Here is a 26,173-nt window from a genome sequence, read left to right on the forward strand (position 1 = left end):
AATAGTTAGAAATGATAAGGTAGATAAGTGCAAGCTACTGAACTGAAAAGTATATCGGCTACCAATCATCAACTTAATATTCCATACCATTTTATTTTTATGCAGTTAAAATTAATTCCATTTAATCAAAGGTTACTTTAATAGCAAAGCTGGACAAATCAGAGTATCAGAAGAAACTAATCTCTGTACCTGTGTGGGAATAACTTAATTAAGGTACTGTACAGTGGTAGGTGGGGGCGCTCACCATCCACTCACTCAATGTACTGCTGCTCTGGGATATCTAACCTTTCCTCTCCTCCATCGATTTTTCCTTCCATCCTCTTCTTTTTCTCCTTCATTTTCCTCTTCCTTCTGCCTATGGGTGACTTTATGCTCCCTCTTCTGCCTTGCATTCCTTCATCCTTTCCTCTTCCTTCTGCTTGTGGATGACTCTATATTGAGTGACAAGCCAAATGGTTTCCTGAACACCAAGAAACCATTTACTATGCTAGGTGGTAACCATATAACCAAATTTTGGCAGCTGGTGGTTTAGTGGGTTATTACTGTGCTCCAATCGGACTGAACTGGTGAAGGTTTATATCCAAGGGTTGGTTGGGGTTTATTGCTCACATAATGCCACCCAGGGATGAGTGAGGCTGGTCACTCTCGTCTTAAATGTCAGGACCAACTTACCTAGCCCCAGACTCCTATGCTCCTCATGAGGCAACGTATGATTGGATAATGAATGGATTAGGCTAACTGTACAGTACCTACATACAGTGGCTACTATAATACAGTATGAAGTTACTGAAAGACAGAGTTGTCCACCAGTCAACATCCTTTGCTTGTAGTTTATGTAATTTACTTACAAACATGGATTAATGTATTCTGAGTTTAGAGGAAGTAAGATAATTCACAGGTAGTTACAACAGGTTAATTCACTCGTAACAAACTTTATATGGATTTAGCTAATGTAATTAATTACAGACCAGCTGGTTTAGTCTAAATGCATTTTTCTTTGACGCAAACCCTGTTTTCCCCTGTGTCACAAGATGTCCAGTATGAAAAAGAGGCATGTGCTTAGAATGTTGTTGTTACTCCTGCTGGTATTACTGCTTTTTTTTAGTTATAAATAAATCTCTGCCATGCACAAACTAGCCTAACATGCGAGCAGCTTTTGAGAGGCGAAAAGACAGCAGTCAAGTTGCCCTCACACGTGTGTGTTTTTGCGAGCCTAAACGCCTAGAAGTGCCGTCTGTCTTGGCGTCTCGTCGTCATTTGTACACGAACCACCACGGAGTACCCACACCCTTTTCCTCAGTTTCTGCAACCGTCTCAAGTACTTCAGCAACTCCAGAGTCACAAGGCAGTCAACTAGAGTTTTCCTTGCCACAGGATCCACACCGAATTTTGGTCACAATCTGATTTCCACTTATTGCTTGAAAACAACACACAGCCTTCGCGGCTGGTCACCCGAGTTAACTCACCTCACCTGGTTTACTCACCTGGTCCGAATGTTTATTTCAGGTCACTAGAAAAATAATAGAAACGAATAAAAAACGCAAGAATTATATCTGATCCACGGAACAATTTTGATTAAAGTTTCTTCTTGTGAATAACAATATTTTCTCAACAGCTACAAAATTCATATAGGCTCATTTGAGTTCTAATCCCATCACTTCACAGTGGGTCAGTTTGGCTAGCGACACTTTTGTCTAAGTGTACGAAAGACCATGATTGTGAAATAAAAGGACACATTATAATTGGATGGAAAGCTTTCTTTAAACATACACCATGAAAGGTGGCCTGTCAATATGCAAGAAACAAAAAGTATATACCGAACTAGTAAGGGTACCCGGCGTTGCCCGGAAAAAAAAAAAAAAAAAAAAAAAAAAAAGGCGAACACTAACCCTATTTGTTCTTCATTCTTTCTTTCTACTCCAGGAAGACTATGTACCTCTTATACTTTTGAAGCGGGATCATAAGAGGTCCAGAAACTTTCTATTTCAGCTTTCGCAGACTAACGAACAGTACTTGTGCTCACTTGTTACTATTACCGGTGACATGATAACCTCCGACCGGTGACCTCAAATGGCCTCGGAGGTCAACCTCACATAGCCTATGTCTGAACTGGAGGTCATGTGTTTCCATGCCAAAAATTGGGCTGCTGGGTCCAGTCGTTAGAGCGTGTATTACCTGTGACTTTAAATATGGGGGCATATAAAAGTAGGCTACATACTATAAGCACCCACTCCGTCATGAGTATCAAACCTAGACTTTGGGGCACACCTACTGTGAGGCAAGTACGCAAACCGCCTAACCACACAGCAGTGTGCTTTGTCTACAGACGCCAGAATATATTAACTTACATTATCAGCACTGCAAATACTGTGATAGATACTGATCACAGTAACTTCTGTATAAGCAAGGTTATGCAGACCAAGAACTTAATTACTGTATCTACAAAGAGAATAATTTGTGTAAACCCGTGATCTTTATTTCTACATCCGGACGATTTTGTTAAATATGGAGAACAGTTTGCAGCGACAGGAAAGGAACAGTCTCCATTACACCACCAACCTGACGTCTCTCCCTAAGCTGAATGAAATCTTCTGTAAGCTGCAATAATAGATAAAAATACTTCACTGGACATAAGGTGTTAAAACACCACTTATACAGTATGTTATGCAAAAATTACTTACGACTGGTAACTGAACACGCTTGCAAATCATCCAATGGGGAATGTATATCTTAAATAAAATACACAATAAATAGGTAAATAAATAATTACACAAATGAATAAATAAAGATCCTTACCCTGTTCTAATACGTCTTCCCATTTAGGCCTCCCTTATTAAAGCAAGAAGCAACGAAAGTAGGCCATCTTTTACATCAGTTAATAGTCTTTTCTAGCCAACAACTCTTAACCCGTCAAATTCAATACTGACCCACGAAACAACGGGGAGATAGATAGATAGATAGATAGATAGATAGATAGAGAGAAAGAGAGAGAGAGAGAGAGAGAGAGAGAGAGAGAGAGAGAGAGAGAGAGAGAGAGAGAGAGACCCTATTGTACTTATGCAAACAGTCTCTACAGTTTCTCATACACAATAACATAGATCTACAGAAATACAGCTAATCTACACTCTCACCCACACTCATGAAATCATCAAATAAACACAAGCGTACACTCTCGCGCAGAAATCAGCTGCGTCAGAATATCACTGCTATAATTTCCAGCTCTAACTTCCAGCAGACATTAAAATCCCAGAAAACATTCCAGTAAGATAATGGTGTTGCTTTTAATGACGGCTCTGGTTTTTTTTCGTTCAAAGATTTCCTGCAACTTTATTGCAGGCCGGGCCATACATTAGCCCGGTCAGTGGGGTATGGGCTGATTAAAATTAGTAAGTGGGGAGGACAGGACCTAGGGATTGCCTAGCACACACGTCCTGTCTCCTGGCGGGCTTTGTGGTGTGTGTGACGGCTCTGGAGTAACTGCCATCTTGGAGTTTACCGGGGAGTGTAGTTAGCTTTTTATAATTCTTCATGGCAAGCGAAAAAAAAAAAAAGTTGAAATATTAAACAAAGCACCTCACCTCGTGATATATTTACACTAATAGCTGAGCATTATAAATATCAGACATGGGATTGCGTGGCATCAATTACTGCTCGACATAAACTCAAATAACAAAAATGAGTAGGCTACAGTATTAACTTATATTATCTATGACTACGCAATCTGTTAAACCTACCTTCATGGCAAAAGCCTCATTCGGTAATTCAATCTGTAATGAGGTAAAGGGATTCAAAAGCTATATTCAGTGTAAGTTATCTGAAATCTGTAAGCTGGACTTTGGAAAAAAAGAAAAAACAGCGTGTAGCATATCATACGTACTCAGCAATACTGCAATCAGTGTAGTGATTACATAAAACCGTTTTGTAACGCTATATAAAATCCTTATCTGTATTCTCCCTTGCTTGTATAATTAGGTAGATTACGTAGCTATCATTCAACACAGAATTCAGTTATCATAAGTATATACTTGTGTGCGATAATCTGCAACAGAAATTGTGTAACAGCCTACACTCCCACCTACGTTCGGAATAATACAAGGGATATACAGGTAAATAACACACGGGATAAACAGCTACCACACTGTTTAAGCAGGTTGTCCTTCTAGATACCTGACGATTTTACCTCTTCAGTACGTGAGGGTCTCAACCCTTTCATTATGGTGACGTTCTTTTAAAAACTGTATTCTTGACCCCTACATACGGTACGATTTTAATCTGTTTTGGGGAGATTTTTCGAGATGCATGGGTTAGGCTTAGGTTGAGGATTCATATTAACAACATACAAATGAACGTTTGGGTGTAATGTGCAAAAATTTATCATGATGGATGATGTTAGGAACTCTACAACGTTACATACAATATTGCCACCTACTGTACACTCTGCTTCAGAATCTCGCAGATTCTTCCACTTTATTCTTAAAACTACCCTAAAACTGTCATCCCTCTATACTGCATCCTAAGCTGGGTGTAACAACAGATTCACTGAAGAATATGATGTTAGTCACGAAGAAGTCCTATAAGAACGATGCAGAGCAGCACCACTGCCCTTTTCTGTCACTAAGCTGCGTGAAATAAGCTGTAAAAGGACAAAAATCCGGGTCCAGTTAAGATGACAGAGCCATAACACTTACCTGCCGTGCCCTTGTCAACCCTCAGGAGAAGGATGCCGTGGGCCTCAACCACACTTAATTGCTTCACCTGCACAGTTTTGTCGAAAATTGCCCGGTGTGCCACTCCCTCACCTGCAAACGGGGCGAGAAATTAGAGGTCATAGTTCATACATATAACATCAAAATATTAGTACAAGAGAAGTATATGGGTAAAAATATGGCAATGAATTATATATGCATATACTGTACAGTATTAGTGTGCGTGTGCGTGTGTGTGTCAAAATCCCAAGTTAACGCTTTTCTTTATCTACACATTTCAATTACTTCACTTCAAACCTTTCATCTGTCTTATGGCAAAGGCAGCATTTGTTACGAACGAACCGAAATTTTTAAATCCTCCACTAAACCATCCATTTCTCTTCACTGACATGCGAAAAACATAGGCTTATCTATCTCTCAAACTCTTTCCGTCTGTCGCTCAACACCAATAGTTTCTAGAACATTGTTGGCGAGTACGTGAAAAGAAGGAATAAAGAAGAGGGGAAAGAGATGATGAAAGAAACCGGGAAATCCCAAAAGAAGAAACGACGGAATTGTAGGGAGTAAGTGTGCGAAATAACAGGAACGGCGGATAAGGAGCGAGAGCGTAGCCATGACACGAAAGCATAAAGCATATGCCACTAAGAACAAGAAACGAGAGACTGCTGTATATGAAAACCAATAATGGCACTTCCTAAATGATGTACGTGAGCGACTAGTGAAAGGAATATGGGCAAGTGTGAAAAAGAGTCGGATACAGGAATAGGAAAGTACAGTATATGAAAAAATGAGACACTTCAAGCTATGAGAAATGCACTACACTGACAACAGATGTGGAAGGTCAGGGCAGGTAAGGACAGGCAGGTATGGAAAGGAATGAAGGGATCGGGAGGACAGGTGTGAAGAGAGAGTGGCGGCACAGGTATCAGAGAGATGCTATTGATTATTCCCTGATGAACCCAATTACAACGCCCGCCTTCCACACCTGCACCTTCGCACCTTTATTCTTCCCCAGCTTCCTCTTTACACTTCCCAATTCTACGTCTGTCCTTCACGCTTTTACTATTTAACATTCTTCCCACTGAACACCTACTCCTTCCCACCTTTCACACCTACCGGTACTCTTTCACTCTTTGTCTAGTAATTGATAAATGCAAGAGAAAAATGGAACAGGAGGGAAAGGAGCGAATGGAAAAGTTTGTTATCGGAAGAATGAAGAAATGTAATACATACGAGAGAAAAAGAAGGCGGGAAAGGAGAAGGGGAAAAAGCAATTGGCGGTCGAAGGGAATAAAAAAAAAAAAAGGACTAACAAATGGACAAACAGAAAAGATGGAAGAGGCGTTTCTCTGATAACGTTATGGCTGATCCATACTTTTATCATTCTTTTGGAAGTGTGTGTGTGTGTGTGTGTGCGCAGACTAGCCTACGTAAACCTGATGTGGTTGTGTGTATTCTAATTTCCGCAACAAAATATACAGCTACATTCAACAAAGCTTTTCGTCTCATTAACTCTCCTCCTCTTACTGACTCCCTTCAACCTCTGTCTCTTCGCCGCCCTGTTGCATCTTTATCTCTTTTCTATCGCTACTTTAATGGTCACTGCTCCTCTGAACTGTCTGCTTGCATTCCTCCACCTCTACGACGGGCGCGTAGCACCCGTCTGGCAGCAAACTCTCATCCTTTTTCTGTCCAACTCTCTAATGCAAGAGTTAACCGTTACTCCCAGTCTTTCATTTATGCAACAGGTCAGCTCTGGAACTGTCTCCCTCTGTCTGTATTTCCTGCTGCCTATGATCTCCAGTCTTTCAAACGCAGTGTGTCCAGGCATCTCAAAATGATCGGATCTTGAATTTGGCTCTATATTGTATTTTGTTTTTCTCTTGGAGGGAACTGTTACTGCGGGCTCATGGCCTTTGGTTCCTTCTTCCTCGCATAAAAAAAAAAAAAAAAAAGTATACTAGACCAACATTTAAAACACGAGAAACGAAATTTTCATTATTTCAAATTCATAGTATCATTGTGACATGCGTAATGCTAAAAATGAAGACTGATGCACTTCATGTACAACATATATCAATGCGTCAAAAGAAAATGTGGACATTAAACACTGCATCTGTTGTTGTTGCTGTTTATCTTCGGTCCGTCTGGTTGAGCAGGCCCGTCGACCACAAGTAAGCAACTGTTTCTGTGGGGACATCCTACAGGTACAGAGCAGTACATACAGTACACCGTGTAGGGATTTGGCGCCCCCTATTAATAATAATAATAATAATAATAATAATAATAATAAACTTTCACATCAGTAAATAAAATACCAAAAAATTAAATGAACTCTTGCCTTATCCTGTCTGTTCTGGTCCGAGTTGCCGGAGGCCATATTTAAAACTCCATGACATGGGAGCGCTCTTAATATCGTGTTATGATACCGTGTTGAAACCCTTAATGGATTTGCTGGATTTGCTTTTGAAGGGAAATGACGTAATGTGCTAAGGTCTATGAGCCGGAAGTCTGTTAATGAAGGGGTGTGCCTGTTGTAATTAAGCCAGTAATAGTTGTATAATTATTTTTTGGGAAAGGGAGGGCGAGGTAATTCAAAATAGCTGGAATACCGCGGAGGCGGGGATGTTATTTGAAAGTGTGTTGTTGCGGGGCAATGTTAATTCATCCTCCACTGTTTACTTACCGTTAACCGTGTACCCAGCCTCCTTCATTTATTTATTTCTCCCTATTTACTTTCTCTTAGTCCACAAATTCATTTTTTTACAAACTTAATTCTATCAATTTACTTCTTGTAAGAAAAGTCACATATTTAGATTCACAAATAACGGTATTTAAAATAATTTTCACATTTTTCTCAGCACCTATTATACATTAAAAAAGTAGCCAGTTACTCACTTTGGATTAAAATAATAAAACATCTGATTTCGGTATTAAAAAAAAAAAAAATCTCTTCGATCATGCTACTACTTACCCTCAACCACATACTATTTACTCTTAATCATGTACACTGTCCCTCGCCCATATATCTCACCCATGATCACATACTCCTTAACCACATACTCACCTCTGACCACATATTAGCCTTCGAATATAACCTCAACCATATCGAGTAACCACAGAACACTGAGCCTCAACCACATATTTATCCTCATACACACACTCACCCTCAGCCATATACAGTACTCACCCTCGACCAAGAATACGCCCTCAGAAGCTGCCAGGAGGAGGCGACTGTCCCCCCAGGAGTCCCCACACACCACCTCATGGGGAAAGTCAGGGTAGCAGCACTGCGGTTCCCACGGCTGAGGGAAGAGAAGGGAAGGTAGGGTGAGTAACGGTGAGTGAAATTCCGAAATCTAACGAGGCATGCGAGATTTGGTCTTCCCTGATATATTCCTTCGTTTATATGGTTGATGATTATGCCATGAAGCGCTTGTGTGTGGCCTAAAATTCTGCAACTTTCTTTTTCACGTCTGAATTTTTCTTAGATGTTAAAAAAAATGGAGTGTGTGGACTTGCATAACCGGGCCTCAAACATACAAACTTGCGATACGAGGAGTGTGTGGACTTGCGTCTTTTAGATAGAATTTACAAACTTACGACCAACTCTCTCGTAACTCGTATTTGATTTCAAGGGAAGAACAAGGCGTGTTTAGAATCTTTCCATGTGTCGCGCCCTCCCTAAAAGGAAAGATCTTGGTGTTTTCGTTGGCTTAAGAGGTTTTCCAGCATTACTTCCTTTGTGATTTGTTTTGCATTTAACACCTTATCGCTCTTTTGTATAACACCTTTTACATCGCCGCAAACTGAATACATAACATTCAACATCATATTAAAATGACAAGGAATACATAACATAACGGTAGAGAGAATAACAAGCTGTACTACGCAAAATTACAGCAGACCGCACAGAAAGAGATACCACAAAGTTTGCTGAGGTCACGGGAATGCTGTCCTTTGTAGGCCTTAAAACCAGACCTATGTCACCGCCACCTGACTTGATTCCCGCCAACCCTGCGCCCATTCTGCATCCCTTCCACACGACTGCCTGCATCCCTCCCATTCTACACACCATCACACATACCCTCTCGCGCATTTTTACTCTTATAACCTCGATTTCGCCAGTAGGGTGTGGAGGAGGGTTAAATGAAGGTGGGAGGAGGTGAAAGAAAGCGGATGGAGACTGGGAGGGGAGGGAGGGTGTGGTGGGAGGTGAAAGAGGGCGTAATATGAGGGAGGGAGGGAGGGAGGGAGGGAGGGTGTGGTGGGAGGTGAAGGAGGGCGTAATATGAGGGAGAGTGAGAAAGGAAAGGATATGGAAAAAAGAATAAGTCAGGAAGGAGGCGGAGGAAGACGATGAGATAGGAGGACAGGGCGTAAGTGAGACAGGAGAAATGGTTAGGGAAAGGAGGAAAGGGTAGGAGCAAAAAGGAGGGAAGGGGGATGGGTATATGAGACAAGAGGAAACTGACAAGGGATAATGAAATGCGTATGTAAAGAGGGAGAAAGATATACTGTGTTAGGGAGAGAGTAAGGAAAAGACGAAGGAAGGAGATGGAAAATGGGGCGAAATTAACAGAAGGGATAAGAGAGGGCGCATGTGAGGAGAGGGACGAATACTTATAGATGAAAAAGCCAAGGAAACTGGAAGAGAGGAGGAAGGAGGGATGAGATGCGATGAAAATGACGGCAAAAAAGAAATACTAGACAGAAAAGGGGAGGAGACAGGAAAGGAAAAGGGATGGAAAAAAGAAGAGAGAAAAGAAAAATTGCAAAGAGATTCTAAAATATAGAAAGGGATACATGGCAAAAGTGGGAGGAGTGAGACTGGGGGAAAAGGTGCAGAGAGGAAGAAAGGAGGAAGAGGGGCTGAGATGAAGAGGGGAGGAAGAGGTGCTTGGATGTAGAGATGAGGAATAGGTGTTGGGATGAAGAGAGGAGGAAGAAGGGCTGAGATGGAGAAGAGGAGGAAGAGTTACTGAGATGAAGCTAGGAGGAAAAGGGGTTGGGATGAAGAGAGGAAGAATTACTGAGATGAAGCGAGGAGGAAAAGCGGCTGGGATGAAGAGAAGAAGAGGAGAGAATCAAATGAAGAGAGGAGGAAAGGGGGCTGAGATGAAGAGAGGAGAAAGGGAGGATGAGATGAAAAGAGAAGGAAGAGATGCTTATGTAAAGAGAGAAGGCTACGAGGTAATCTATCACGGCGCGTCTTTTGTTGGAGGTGTTGGCAGGGAAGACAAGGGATAACTCGCCCAATTTGCCTCGCCGGGACTCAAGCCATCATAACACGCGCCTTTGTGCTCCAGACCTCGCCACTTTTATGCCTCATTCTCCCTGTTATTACTTTTGGCAATCACTCTGTCAAACCTGCAAAATGTATGAAAACTGCATGGTCGCACAGTACGCACTGATTTTGCTTGTTTTGCCTGTTCTCAAATTCCTACAAGGCGACTGGACGGAGATGGTTTACCTATTCACTCTCGCTAAATTAATGTTAATAGCTAAATTCAATACACAACAGATGGCTGGACTATTATTATCATTATTATTATTATTATTATCATCATCATTACTGTTGAGTTGTAATCATTGGTGTTGTACAAACAATGGTAGAATGACTGATAAAGTGAGTGGGTGAGAGAAGAAAGGGAGATAATGAACAATACGATGCAAGAATTGTGGAACTGAGAATGGGGAGGAAGAATGCCAGAGGGGAGCGAGGTGAAATGAAAATGAGGTAGGAGGGAAAAACAAAATGTGGGAAAACGTGCCAGAAACGAAGGGGGAAGGACGAGCGTGCAAAGGAAAGGTAGAAACAAGGAGGGCGGAAAGGCAGATGAGAGGGGGCTGAGAAAGGTGAAACAAGAGGATTAAGAATACAGGACTTAACCTCTGCAATCCGACGATATATATATATATATATATATATATATATATATATATATATATATATATATATATATATATATATATATATATATATATATATATATTTTTTATCTACTGATCTTACTAAATTTATGAAAGACCTCCTGTACTGAAGATGTTAGTGAAAGCTATGTCTGACCTTTTCAGTTTCAAAGGCCTCTCCTAAACTGAAGCTGCCTGAACGTAGTAAGAATATAAAATCCGCAACTTAATTGGTGGGGTTAAGATTGATGATGCGAGTAAGATCAACAGAATAAAAAATGAAGGTGGAAGGAAAATACTAGATGCGAAGGCAAGAACGGTTCACCCATGATGAAGGGATACAGGATCTGAAACTGATGAAAAGAATGGAAAATTGAGAATGAACATGGGTGAGAGGGAAACAAGACAAGGAAACTTAAAAAGAAAAAAAAAAGAAAATGACGGCAGAGAGGTAGAGGAGTCTGGGTGATAATGGAGGAACTGAGGATGAATAATACAGAACTTAACCCTTTCAGTCAGGGGACATGTATTTCATCCCTGCTATCTCAGGACTATCTTTATTCAATCAAGGAAAGGTCTGTTGTCTTCATGATCGTTGTACCTATCCTCTCCAGTTTGAAGTCTCTCCAAAGCTGAATAATATCGTCTGGTAGAAGTAACAATAGATTAAAGACAGGACAGGAGTGAAGGATTTAAGATGATTATGAAAGTATGAATGCCAACAGAAACAAAATTAATGCGAGAGCGAGAATGGAGAAACAGAAGATGAAGGAATATGGGACTTGTGACTGACGATGAAAGCAAGAATGATAATAGACAAAAGAATGAGGGTGGGTGAAAATAATGGGTGTGGAATGAGGAGGGAGTGTCGAGGGTAATGAGCGGCAGCGGAGGGGCGGGGCTCATTAACCACCTCACTAATCACCTCGTTAGCCAGGACACACCCGGTCAACGCCCTTATTAATAGCAACACTCTCCATGATTACTTGTCACCCATTAATCACCATCACTGACGCCTTAAGTACATATGGTAATTTCTTATGACAAATCTCTTCTGACCGAAGACCTTATTATTATTATTATTATTATTATTATTAACATTATCATTAAGAACTCCACAGTGTGTTCTTACTGATATTGTATGTGTATATATATATATATATATATATATATATATATATATATATATATATATATATATATATATATATATATATATATATATATATGAAGGGGTGGGAGATCTAGAAGGCTGGTATTCCAAGAAAGCTAGAGATAGAGACTTAAATTTTTCAGGAGTGATATATCTTGGTTGCAGGCTTCTTTTGGCACATCCCCCCCCCCCAGCACTAGTGCCGCACTAGCGCCCTCTGTTATTTTTTTTTTTCAGTTTTTGCTCTCCTGTGCAGCAAAAACTACTGAATTCATTGCTCTGCAAATGTTCCAGTAAGTAGTCGTCAACATATACTAGTACACCTGGGTACTGATACTGAGATCCAACAAATACTTTCTGAGATATTATGGAAAACAGAAATGGCCGCCCCATGCCCTGAAGTGCTAAATCAGAAAGTATTTGGCCGATTTTGACCAAATTCAGTGGAAGCGTAGTGGGTCATGGATGAACATGATCTGCACAGTATGAATGACTTTGACCCTGATCTCAAAGTCACAGTCAAAATCCATTAACAATTCTGAGTCATACAAGTCCCTTAATATTAGGTCAATAATGACAACAAAAGCATTTCATCTGGAATGTGGAGTTCTCTGAATACTGCATCAGCAATTTCAGGATTCTAATTATCATCATCATCATTATTATTATTATTACTATTATTATTATTATTATTGCTATTATTATTAAAGTCAGGCCACCGATGGACGAGGTTTTTCGACTTCAGAGATATCTCTTTTACTAATGGGGCTAATGAAGGCTATGTCTAACGCCTCCAGTTTAAATTCTCTGCAGCGAAGAATAAAATCGCCTGTAAATATAGAAAATAATAAACTAATCTACTACGTCACTCTAGCGAAGAGGTTAAATTAAGCGGCCAACAGCCGGTACAATCAAGCATGATCTATTTTACATGATGGATATAATAGGCTGGTGTGCACTATGACGGGAAATCATTATCTTCACTTGCACTCAGAGGATACACGCAACGACTTAGGACACTATGATGGCTATGGAAGTATCAGAACTAATAAAACCCAATTTAAGTATATCAGAGGTTACGCATAAAGATCACCGAAGCACAAACTGATATATGTCGTGATGCATAAAAAGGTTAAAATTCTTACCGCTGGCGTGAGTGAAAACAAAAAAAACAAGGGTTCACATCCAGCCACTCTACTATGTAAACAAATAAATACACCAATAAACGAATACAAAATAAATAAAAAGAGCCGGTTCATCCTCACCTTTCCGACAGATAAAATAATCGTTAATATACGTAGTCGCATCCCCGCTGGCAGAGGAGAATTCGCAGTGCCTCTTGCTTGGCGATTAATTCTCCATTTTATACCTAATTCTCTCTTTTCTGTTTCGTTTATCAGCGTAATATGGACAGTTTGCATCGGTATCATACAAAATAATTATTAGGGAGCGATATGTAGAATTAATCGCAGAGGAAGATGCGTTACGGTATCTCCGAAGCTAACTGTAATTACCGTTCAAAGGGGACGATGCAATCACGGGTAGTGGGGGTAGTTCCTTAAGTGACTCAGGTTTGTATGGGAGGCGCAGGGGAGGACGGGTTTTTTTTTTTTTTTTTGGAGAGAGAGAGAGAGAGAGAGAGAGAGAGAGAGTTACAGCAAAACAATACGAAATTACTGGTGAACATGAGAAGTGAATGTGGGACAAAAAAATGCTATTACTGGGTGAAATAAAACAACTGCGTGAAGATAACACAAAAAATAAACTGCTTGCATAAAATTACAGATAAGAGATAATGCTGGCTCAATTGTTTTCATAACCCACATAAAATTCATGTGCAGTTTCTTCGTGAGGTGGTGTGTGGAAAATTAAAAAGTGAAATTTGCATGCACTTCATTATCGTCCGTTAATTGGATAGGAAATATTATTAAATAAATATTTAAAAAAAAGCTCGATCACCTATTCACATTGAAATATACTGATAGGAGTACATACACGCGGACTCGGTATGGTCTTACGAATGGTAGCTGCATACAGCAATACTCATTTTCTATCACTGTTTGGTGATTTACACCCTAAATGACATCCTCACTCCAAACAAACCAAAATATAACCTGGAAAAAAATATTACCCAATTTAGTAATAATAAGCAATATGATTAATGTATGTACTTTAAACAAAATCAAACAGTGCAAGAATAATCAATCAAGCAAGATTTTGGCAGCCGTGCAGTGAATGATAACATCACGGACTGAGTCAGTCTGGTAAGCTGGCAGGCAGACAGGTATGCAAGAACATGTACAGACATGCTGAAGGCAGCTGGGCAAATGAAATTATTATAATATTCTGAGAGCTGGCGGTTACGCAGATATAAATATAGAGAGAAATCAAACAGACAGGCGAGAAGGCAAGCAATAATGCAGAGAGACAGGCAGGTGGGTGCAAGTGCCGGGTGGATGTGGAAATTCAGCCTATATACAGCCAAATCATCGGGGAAAGCATGACCAGAATACAGTTAGAAGATATGGCTGACAGTATGGTGCAGACACACACACATACGCATATAGACAAATATATTAATACTGTACAAGAAACACACGAGACACATAGTTGCTTAGAAACAGACAAACGGATATGACAAACTGAGACGTTTCTAACATACACACTTTTACATTCATTACAGCTGTGACTATCTGCAAGGTTAAGATACGACGCATGCTTGCATTCGGGTACACTCACTGAACAGACTAAAACATGGACACAAAGACACATCATCCGGCGAGAGATAACAAGAGAACAAATTAGAGAGACAATTATTGACGCTATTCTAAAATCTGAGAGGTTGTTGGCGTATGCATGTCCCAATTTTTGTCATTAATGAAACAGTCGCGAGCCTGAAACGAGGAAAACCTGTATGCCACGTGCAGAGTTCACTGAGCAAAGAGGAATCGAAACCGATCACGCATTACTTACCATGGGATTAACAAATGATAAAAACTGGGGCATGCCTGCACATAAAGATCTCTAGTTTTAACCCTCAACTCCCTTTTCATGGGGGGCTGCAGGAGAAGGTCAAGTTCAGCCTGCATTCCACCGGGTTCACATCCGGATGAGTCCGGGGCAACAACAAAACACCAACAGCAAAACAGAAGCAGTAGCATACAACGATGACGTCTGTATTGCTTAATTCTTGCCACAACCAGGTGATTATTATGTTCGGCTTAGGGGAGTCTTCTAAGCTGCATAAAAATGATGGGAAGTACGAATAATATAATAAACGACGTCAACTTACTGAAACGGTTAAGAATAGTTATTTCAGACTCAGTTAACAAGCTGGATTTGCAACATATACCGGTAACCGAACAGAGGAGGTCATCCGCACTGACGTAATGATAACACCAAGAAAGAGACATGACACAACTTACACGCCAGCACTGAGCGCACACTAGTCAAATACATTACTATTAACTTCCTTATTATATTGGAATACATGAACGTTTAATCTTGCATACGCCAGAAGGACTCAAGGAAGACTTCTCATACTGAAGCGGTGAAGCTAAAGGCTGAAGTTACACACACACACACACACACACACACACGAGTGAAGAGGATATGACAAATGAAGAAGACACCATTACATTCCACGACAGGACAATGCATACAATAGAAAATGGTAACGACAGCAGGCAGACAGAAACAGACAACTAAACAACAGATAGTAGACAGACAGGCAGGCAGGGTCGTATTCTCGTCAGCTGAGGAGGCTTTCTAAACCCTTTTCTTTAACGATTTATTTACGTCCTACACCATACCATTCTCTTGTATGTTATTTCGGTTTTTGTATTATCGATGCAGGATGAAAAAAATAAACAAGAGAATATCAAAATGGTGTATACATAAATAAACTGATAAGGAAGAGATGCTTGGAAGCTTTCTTAATTCTTTCACTCTGATGACTTAGGATTCCCTTTTTTTCTTACTCCCTCCACATTATTTTATTTTGACTTAGATCTCTTGGACTGAAAGAGTTGACGAAGGCTTTAATAACCCATCCAGTTCTAAGAGTTCATTTTAAGATACATGAAATCGTCTGCAGGTTAAACTGAGATAAAAAATACGTTATGGGATTGAAGAGAATACCAGACGAGAATACAGATATTGGACAGACAGCAGGGCAGGGCAGAGGGGGAGGGGAGGGGGCGGGGAAGCGACACAAGGGGGTGGGGTTGGGGGGAAACATACCCTTGCATGGAGAGCGGTGTTGGAGGAGGAGGGGGAGCCGTTAGACCCTTCTGTTGACTGGAGGGGCAGAGAGGGGGGACACACCTTAAAGATACACCACATAGAGACAAGGAGGGAGAGGAGAAAGGCAGAGATAAACAGGGTAGAAAGAGAAGAAGGGTGAAAATGAGAGGAAGAGAAAAACGGGGTAGAAAAAGAAGGGTCAAAATGAGAGGAAGAGATAAACAGGGGGGAGAGGGAGGAGTAAGAAATGGGTGAAAATAAATATATATGAAAAGTGGGAAAAGTAGAGAAGAGGAAGGAAGGGAAAATGTCGGAAAGGAAAAGATAAAGACAGGGAAGGAAAGTAGAGAGATAGATGGGAAAAAGAAGAGAAAAAGACTGATGGGAAAAAGAACGAGAAAAAGACAGATGTGAAAAAGAAAGGAAAAGGAAAATGTAGGTGGGAAAGGAAGACAATAAGACTGAGAGGATAACTGCAAGAAGAGAAAACAGGAAGGAAGAGAAACAGATTGACAAGAAAAGGGAAAAGAATATGGTGATAGAAGAAATGAATAAAAAGAAAGATGATATTATAAAAGACAAATTACATGGAGGGAAGTACTAAGCGAAAAGAAGGCAGAGTCGGTAAAAGGAAGGAAAAAAGTAAACAGGGAAGGAAAAGCGAAAACTGTAAAACAGAAATGATACAGTATGTGGTAGGAAGTAGACAGGCAAAATAAGGGAAGAAAACTGAACATACGACAAAAGAGAAGAAAGTATGGGCAAAACACAAAAAATAAAGAAAATAACAAAACAGGATAAATCACAGGGGGGGGGGGAGAAGTAGGGTGGATAAAAAAAGGAAGAGATAGGCAGGAAAAAAATAAAAGAAAATGATGGAAAAAAGAAATGAGTGAAAAGATATTTTAAGACACATCACATGAGGGAAAACAGGGAAACAAAAGACTGCAGAAGTGGACAACACGAAGAAAGAAAGAATGGTAGGTGGGAGAGAAGAAAACTGTGAATATGAAATGAGGTGTACAGCATGGAAGGATGTACGGAGGCAAATGAATGGAGAGGTTGATGAGGGAGAGAATAGAAAGAGGAGATATAGGAAACAAAAGACTTAAAAAAAAAAAAAAAAAAGGTTGTGATGAAATATAAATTCTACAAGAGAGAAAGCAAAGATTACATATATCTAAGGGCATGAGGAGGATGCGAGGAGTGGATGCACAGAAAAAGGAGCAGGAGAAAAGGCTAACAGAAGTAAAGAAAAAAAATGCGTACGGTAGTTAAGTATAATTAAACTACCTGTACAACTCTTTAAGGAGATACGGGAAAGAAAAAGGTGGGAAGACAGGGAGATAGGGGTAAAAAGAATAGTGGAAGTTACCACGGTTGAAAAAATCCTCTTAAAAATTGGATACGAGAAAATGGATCACAGGGGAGAGATGGTGAAGAGGAGAAACGAGAGAAGGGGAGAAAGGAAAGACTGGAAGATGAGGAGATACTGACGATTTGGTAATGGGAAAAGGATAAACGAGGGTAAGAAGAGAAAAAAAAGGTATGATATGGAAGACGTATAAAGGAGAGAAAAGTTATGGTTAAAGGAGAAAAATCAAGGAAAAAGAGGAGAGAGTAGATGCGACAAGGAAGAAGGAAAAAAGAGAGTGAGAGAAGGTATGGTTAAAGACTAAGCAAACAGGACATAGTATGGAGAGAGAGAGAGAACGTATGATAAGAAGGATAAATGAGAGAGAGAGAGAGAGAGAGAGAGAGAGAGAGAGAGAGAGAGAGGGAGAGAGAGAGAGAGAACGATAAAACAGAGTGAAATGAGAAATGGTACAACGAAATGAGAGGGATAAATAAAGAGAGCGATAGTTGTTGTTGATCAACCTCAGTCTCTCTGGACGAGCAGACCCATCAACCACAGGAAAGTAACCGCCCCTGCAAGGTTGTCTCGTGCAGTGAACAGTAAAAATGAATATGTTAAGACAAATAACAAAGTCAGGGGAGAACAGAAGATGGGCGATAAAATAAAGGGGAGAAAGGTCTGGAGGGGAGAAAAACTCAGAGGATAAGATGAAAAGAGTAAGGAGAGTAACAAAGAGAGGGGAGATGAAAGAGAAGGATGATCGACAGAGCGGGAGAAGGACACGAGGAAGCAAAAACAAAGAGTATGAGGAGAGGCAGGAGATGAATACGGAAAGAGGGAGAGAAAAAAAACACGAAGTAGGGTGATAGGAGAGAGAGAGAGAGAGAGAGAGAGAGAGAGAGAGAGAGAGAGAGAATGTAGGTAATGAAAATGCAAAGATGGATGCAAATAACAAGAAGGCGGGGGGGGGGGGAAGAATTACAGTAGGTCATAGAGAGACAAGAGGGGCTATGGCGGGGCAGAAGTAAGTAGTCAGCCCCTTAGACAATCTGCAAGAGAACTAAACTACCACAATAAAGGTACATAGGTATAATAGGGCTTAACAATGACCCAGTAAACAAGGGATAAAGAGAATAATGAAGTAAAAGGGTCGTGACAATACTCTCTTAACAAGTCTACGAGAAAGAGAGAACTATTAAGATTAAGGCTTAAGACTGACAATGACTTAAACACCAACAGTTCTAGAAGTAGTAAAAAAAAAAAAAATGAGGTTTCAGGGTTTATATATAGAAACATTACACTCTCTCTATCATTTAAATAGTAACATTAATAGTGAGTAAATGAGATTATGCTGAAAGGAGAAACACAGAACACAATTATATACACTGGATAAATCTAGCTACCTCAGAGATTAGTAATAAAAGAAGGAATAAGGGAATCGCCATACCGAGATCAGAATCGGAAATGCTGACGAAAACTGTCGAACTGTGTAAGCTGAGAAAAAAAGCTGGACGGTACTCTTCGTTTCACTAGGTACCGTTCTGGGCATAAAGTCACTCACAGTCACCTGCAATGAGAAACGTAAAGCCCAGAACGCGGCCAAATGTAACGGGGTGTCTTTATTCCAACGTCTGCTCTGACCTACACGACTGAACAATTATCGTACGAGCATTTCCGATTCCGGTCTCAGTATGACGATGCCCTGATATGTCAAACACCTGAAATGCATAAGATCTATAGTTCTACAGCAACTCTATGGATACAGTGTGAAGAGACATGGACTACTGAGGCGTCACCAAAATCTTAACACTGGAAGAGAGAGCCACCATACATGTAAAAGGAGGTAGAATGATACTTAACCCCTTCACCACGGGGATATATTTAATTTCTCCATCTTTTGCAACCGCTAGACTGTTGTATTCACCTTATGACAGACCTCTAGCAGTAAAGGCGTTAGAAACTCTGCAATAACCTCCTCTATGTGATGTCTATTATGTTCTAGCCTCCTTCAGATAATCTTTTTTTAGTTTAAGACCGCTCTCGTTGTGAAGAGGAAAGGCAGGTAAAGCATATCTATACTGTATATATAAACCTATCACTACTATAACCCTCGTGATCCTTATACACTACCGCCCCAATCCTCGGCATCCCAGAGTCCTCCTTGCCCCACTCAGTCCCTTAATTGTTCCTAATCCCTCCCCATCATCATTTACATCTCCCAATCATCCTAATCCATCACTACCTCAAACCTCAATCAATCCAATTAACAATATCTTAATCCTCCATCATTTAATTCCCAGGCGTCTCCCATATAACTCCCTGGTGTCTCTAATGTAACTCTTAGGCATCTCCCTTTTAATTGCCATTAGTCTCCCATCAAATTCCCAGGAGTCTCCCATCTAATTCCCAGGCGTCTCGCATATAATTCCCTGGGGTTTTCCACCTAATTCCCAGGCATTTTCTATATTATTCCCTGGCGTTTTTCATCTAATTCCCAGGCGTTTCCCATCGATTTCCTATGCATTTCATTCTCCTGTCGCCAATTTTTCCAAAGCTTCTAACCAACCAACCTCCGTTTATTCTCACAACCTAGAATTCTTTTCTTTTCTCCAGTTCCTCGAATACATTTCTCCTCATCACCATCCCCACCGCCATCCACCAATCTTACTTAATCCATCCACAATTAAGTGTAATAATTATTCCCGTTAAATCATGAATGCTGCATCCCAGCACCCCCCTACTGGATGTTAACATTACCACCTCTCAACCTCCAACCTTTCTTCATTTTTTCTCTCCAGCACTCATGAAATGCCTACCCCCGCGCGCGCGCGCACACACACACACACAAATGCAGATTAAAAAAAAAAAAATACTACTTTTACTTGTAATTTTTGTGGGGCACAGGACAAAAAATGATTCAACCCAGTCGTGACAGTTCATTCCTTATTCTGTTTACAGCGGAGAAAAAAAAAAAAAAAAAAAAAAAAATCGCCTATCTGGTATTCTGTTTTAAAGCAGTACCTGAGCATCTTTATTTCTAGTTGGTTTACAACCGTCGTTCACTTAGCAATGTTACTGATACTCATTAAACAACCCAACAATCCGACGACGTATTTCGTGTTTTATTCTTGTATTCCCTGACGATTTATTTATCTTAGTAATTTTTTTCGAACTGAAGAGGTTAGATACAGCCTTCATGACCTCTTCTCTGCTCGGGCGCTCTCCTAAACTGACCAAAATCGTCTGGAAGCATCAAGAATAACCACAAATCACGTCACCGTACCGATGGGGTTAAACTACCTTACCGAACACGTGTATGCATATATATATATAATGAGCATATAACGAATATATATATAAGATGCACAGTATATAATGCAAAGTATAACTGTGTACAATGCGCGGTACACTATGTAAAACAAAGTATATCTATAAAACGCAGTATATAATGCAAATGTAATGCAGTCCTAAACAACTTCAGCACCAACAAATGACACTGGCGCCACACACTCACTCTGGCTGTATATCATAATTACGAAGGAACTTAATAACGACTGGAGCAGATTAATTACCAGGGAGACACAACACGTCATTAATAACAACGTCATTAGGAGGGCCGGAATGAATGTTCACTCTGGCACCCTTGATTCATTAGCACCATCATAATTAGTTTAGCAAGAAGCAGAGTGAAGTGCCTGCTGACTCGTTTATGAGGGAAATGCATGTTCGTCTGAAATGCTTATGTCAGAAAGTTTGCATGAGATGATGGGCAATTTCTCTACTCTGTCGTGATAAAAAAATTAGCTGATAAGAATGATGTGGCTAATAAATATACCTATCTATCTACCTGCCTATCTATCTACCCTCCTACCTAAAGTATCTATGACGTGTAGCTATCTATCTGCCTACCTATCTATGCCTATCTATCTCTGTCTGTCTGTCTGTCTATCAATATCTATCCATCAATCTATGTTGAAAAGTTAGAAAGTAGGAAACAACAGGGTAACATATTTTAGCAACTTTCCTACACTACAAATTCTTGCAACAAAAAAGAAGGAAAAGACCAAGACATTTCTCTGCATTTCTCTCTTCTTTCTTTCATTTCTTTTTTTTTTTTTTTTTTTACTACGTGAGTTGAAAAATTCTGGAATTCTCAGATAGGGCGATCAGTCACAGAAATTGGAGAGAGAGAGAGAGAGAGAGAGAGAGAGAGAGAATTAAAAAGTCGAAAAATACATATAAAAATGAGAAGACAGTGGAAAAACGAATGCACAAGAATAATAAAAGAGAAGATAAAGTGAAAGGAAACGGAAGGAGGTGAAGTGAGGTGTTAAATAACTGAACACGGGGATGGCAGGGCAACACAAAGAGGAGGAGGAGGAGGAGAGTCAGCAGGAAGTAATGACCAGGAAGAAAAGAAAACGTCGCAAAAGAACAAATTAAAAGCATACCACCTAAGCCCGTGTATTAGCCTAAAAAATATAAAAAATGTCTGAGGGCTAATGGAAAGATGGGAAAATATCAACAAAAATAGATATACTGTATGGCCATGGTTTATGTATCTATCTATCTACATATCTATTTACGAGAGTCGGCCTGCTGTCACCTAAGGGAAATGGGTCACCCTCTCAACCTAAAGAGTCAGTTGCATGAAATTAGGTGAATTTTGGCGATGAAGTAGGAATGGGTCTCCTTTGTTACTAGTCAAATCCGCCCAACACCTGATGCCAAATCCCACAGTTCGTCCTGGGTGACCCCCCCAAAAAAAAAAAAATAAAAAAAATAAAGATAAAAAAATAAATCCAAGCCTCTCCATCACAACTGGTATGCCAAATATAAGATTTTCTAAACGGCCTCTTCAACTGGAAAAAAAAGGAAAAAATATCTAAGGTACGAAAAATGGTGACACGCTCTGAAAATGTGAGGAAAAATATGGGGGAGTAAAACTTGCTTCCAGATGTAATAAAAAGTTGATCCACTTGATATGCTGAAATTGAGATGGAGGGACGACTTAATTTAGATGTCCCCCTCTTTCTTTTCCTCTCTCACACTCACACTCACTCCCCCCTCTCTCTCTCTCTCTCTCTCCCCATCCTGTATTTAACAAAAATCGTCTAGAAGAAGCAAGAATAACGAGTAAATTCGTAAACGAATTCAATGAGCTACCTCGTTTCTTTCCAGGTAGTCTCTTCCATTACTTTTTACTTCCTACACACTTTTCTCTGTCATACACCTTTTCTCTCGACCAGTCTAAATCAACTTTCTCTCATCCTGTCTTCCTTTGCTTTACCTTTTCACTCTCTCTGTGGCGTTCGTCTCTCCCCTCTTTTAAATCCTCGCTTCAATTAACTTTCATTTCTCTGTCCTCTTCCTATCTCCAACTACTCTTTCAAATCCTGCTTTGTAAATCCTCCTTTCTCCTCATCTTCCAGCTCCAACCTATCCACATAACACTTCCCTTTTTCCTATGCACGCATATGTCTTTCCTCCATCTTCGCATCTCCGTATCCACCCCTTTCCTTTTTCTTCCTTCTTTGCCCCCCCCCCCTCTCTCTCTCACTCTCCCCAGCCTTTACCCCCTCTTTTCTTCTTCGCTTTCTACTTCTTTCGTTTTCTCCTTTTCTCATTTCTTTTCGAACCTCTTCCCTACCTGCTTTATCTCTTTTCATTCATCACTCCTTTCCTTATCTTCTTCCTTTCCCTCTTTCCCTCTCATTTATTCAATTCCACATCCCTCTTCCCTCTACGTACTTCTTCTTTCCCTTCCCCTTCTCCCTATTTTCCAACTGTTTCCTTTCTTTATCTTCCTCTCTGCCTTTCCATTCTTCCTCCCCTTCAGTTAGCTCTCCTCTTTCTTTCCCTTTCTTACTTTTTACGGTCTTCCCTCTCTTCCTCCCTCTTTCCTTCTTTGTTGTTCTTCATTTTCTCCACTTTGGCCTTTCTTTCCTTCCTTCCTTTCCTCCTCCTTTCACGCTTTCTTTACCAGCTCTTTCCTTCCCTCTCTTCTTTTTGTTCCCTATATCATTTCTCTCATTCCATGCTTTCTTTTCTGTCCATATCCTCCCCTACCATTTTCCTTACCTTTTTTCCTCTCTTTCCCTTTCCTCTCCTCTCTATCTTTCTTCCCTCTTTCACTCTTCGTCAACCTTCCTTCCCTCTTTCCTTCCCCTGCTATCCTCCTTCATTTACTTCCTCTCTACCTTCCTTCCTCCTGTCCTTCCCCCTCTACCTTCCTCCCTAGTCTTCTCCTTCCGTGGCTGGTTCCTCTGCCGTACCGTGCGCTTGAAGAGTCCTGTGGTGGCTAGTGAGGTGGGTGCGTCTCCCTTCACGATGGTGTCTAGCTTCAGCGCCTGGCCGAACCTCACGAACTCCACCTGAAACGCAACACTCTGATTAGGGACGCGGCAGGTGGTGGCAGAGTGTCGAAGGTAAAGGACTCTGAGGTAGTGTAGGGGATGGGAAGTGAGGAAGTGTAGGGGAAGTGAAGCGAGGAAGTGTAAGGGAAATTACTGTTGCTGTTGATGTTGCTTAACCTCCGTATCTCTGGCCGAGCAGATCCACCCACCATACAGAAATTACTGTCTTTACTGGTCCGTCCTACAGGTGCAGTAAAGTATATGCACCGTGCACGACACATGCACCCCTTGTGGTAGACAGCGCCTTGTAAGGGGAAAGGATAAGAGAATGTCAGTGATGGGAAGTGCGGAAATGTGAGGGAAGATAGGATGGGGAATGAAGCGAATATATAGACATTAGTATATTTAAAAGGGATGTGACAAGTTGGAGAAGGGATGTGAGGAATTGCTGGGGAAGATACAGTGGAGAACTCGAAGATGTAGTCTGAAGAAGTGTAATCTGTAAGGGATGGGAAGTGAGGAAGTTGCAAAGGGAAACGAGGAAGTGTAGGAGAGGATAGGGTATTTGGAAGAATACTTATGGGAAGGGATGTAAGGAAGGTAGGTACAAGGAAAAATATTTAGGGAAAGGGAAGTTTGGGAGGGGAAGAGGTAGAGGACTCAATGGAGAAGTGGGAGGGGATGTAGTATAGGAAGATCCAGGGTAAGGACCGAGGATGACAAGATGGAAGGGTTATGGGGGAAAATTCTGATGGATTATGACGAGCAATTAAAGGTATTACGAGGGAAGGAAGGGTGAGCGCCTAATGAGAAGTGCCCTCTTACGGGAACAGTCTAGGGAGAAGTACTGGAGAATCTTAGTCCCTTCAATCTGATGATGATTTTTTTTTTTTCGTTGTATTAGTGCTAGTTACAGACAGTCTGATCTAAGTTTTCGAGCCTTTTCGAATTGGAGAAATTAAATATGGCTTTTATTTACTTCACAACACAAATGTCTCCCTGTGGCTTAATAAAATCATCTGGTAGTTGCAATAGTAACTTGCTTAAACTAGTTATATGGATGTTATGTACAGCACTGATAGGGCATATCGTGGAAAGCAAAAGCATCAGCCTCTTTAGTAACAAGTCTCTCTCTAATCCTTTCCGCCCAAAGACCTCCTGGTAATTCTATTTTAGCAACCACCCCATGATTTTACGCAATAAAGGATAAGGCATCTGGTAGTGAAAAGGTTAATGGATGCTTTATCTCACCCACCCAGTTCGAAAACTCTACCGTTAAAGGAAGAAAATCGTCTGGAAAGCAATAATAACAGAAAATACGTCACCAGAACGAAATGGTTCAGCCGAATAAAATCGTCAGACAGTAACAATACAACCTACAATACACGTTCTGGTACTAGTGGGGTTAATGAGGAAGTTTCTATGACCTTCTCTAAGCTAACATCATTCAATGGTAGTAATATAAAAACTAGAGACCTCACTCTACTGAAGAGGTTTGAGGAGGAGTAATGAAGCAGAACCACCGATATGGCAAAGGGGAAGATCCAGAGGGAAGCTACATTGGGTTAATTCAGTCTGATGGCATTTTTTTTTTTTTTTAATTTACCTACTACTTGCCAGAACCTACTTATGAACAACCTCTCGTACTGAAAGGATTGATGAAGGATACATTACACTCCCCGAGTTTGAAAAGTTTCCTGAGCTTAACAAAATCGTCAACAGAAAGCTGAAGAGGTTAAGACAAAGGGAAGTTGAGTAGCACTGCCGCGGAAGGGAGGTGGGAGGTGAGGGGGAAGTGAGAGGTCAGATTACCAAACTTGGGAATAACTTCACCCTCCACCTCCACTCGAGTCAGCTTCACATCCATACACTGTCACTGGCATTGTGGTCGTCTCCAATAACTGAAGGTACCGTGATGAAGGGCAGAGAGAGGCTGGGATATGGCAGGGCAGGACATCACAATGAGACGAAAGGAAAAGTAGCGAAGAACATACATAATAAATGGGTAATGGATCAATGACTGCAGAAGGTAAATTAACAGAGGAAAATATAGACCTAAACTGGCAGATTTTAGGAAGTCTAGTACAGTATTTCGGGGATGACGGTAACGCAGCGAATACAAATACTTACGGATAAAGAGTAACATGTCACTTCATATTTTCCCAGTTTACCAAAAAAATCTCTTTGCACTTAACGCATACTTCTTTATTAGTGTACATCTGGTTAGGGATTAATGTGAAACTCAATCGCGGTATGAGAAATGATTTAAATTATGTACTGACTGAACTAAAAAAAATAGTCACTTAAACATAGGTGGTAATGGGAATACAAAGTGTAATTCATTATATAGTGTAATTCGTTATATAATACTATCGTCACGTCTCCGCTGCTACACCAACTCCGTATCTGAGGCTTTCTAGCACATTTCTGATCGATTTATTTT

General features: G+C 40.5%; 1 protein-coding gene across 1 annotated transcript in view; it reads right to left on the reverse strand.

Annotated features, from left to right (window-relative positions):
- LOC145417325 (GTPase-activating Rap/Ran-GAP domain-like protein 3) overlaps positions 1-26,173 on the reverse strand; it is a 750,816-nt gene that overhangs the window by 25,311 nt on the left and 699,332 nt on the right. Inside the window, exons 15-18 of the mRNA XM_080286003.1 lie at positions 23,650-23,748; positions 16,015-16,071; positions 7,897-8,011; positions 4,689-4,799 (exon numbers count right to left, since the gene is read on the reverse strand). Coding sequence (XP_080142129.1) covers positions 4,689-4,799; positions 7,897-8,011; positions 16,015-16,071; positions 23,650-23,748 — 382 coding nt within the window. The remainder of the gene's footprint in view (positions 1-4,688; positions 4,800-7,896; positions 8,012-16,014; positions 16,072-23,649; positions 23,749-26,173) is intronic.

This window comes from Coenobita brevimanus, chromosome 110 (genome assembly GCF_032717465.1).
Source record: "Coenobita brevimanus isolate Jiangsu-jjx chromosome 110, ASM3271746v2, whole genome shotgun sequence".
Lineage (NCBI taxonomy): Eukaryota > Metazoa > Arthropoda > Malacostraca > Decapoda > Coenobitidae > Coenobita > Coenobita brevimanus.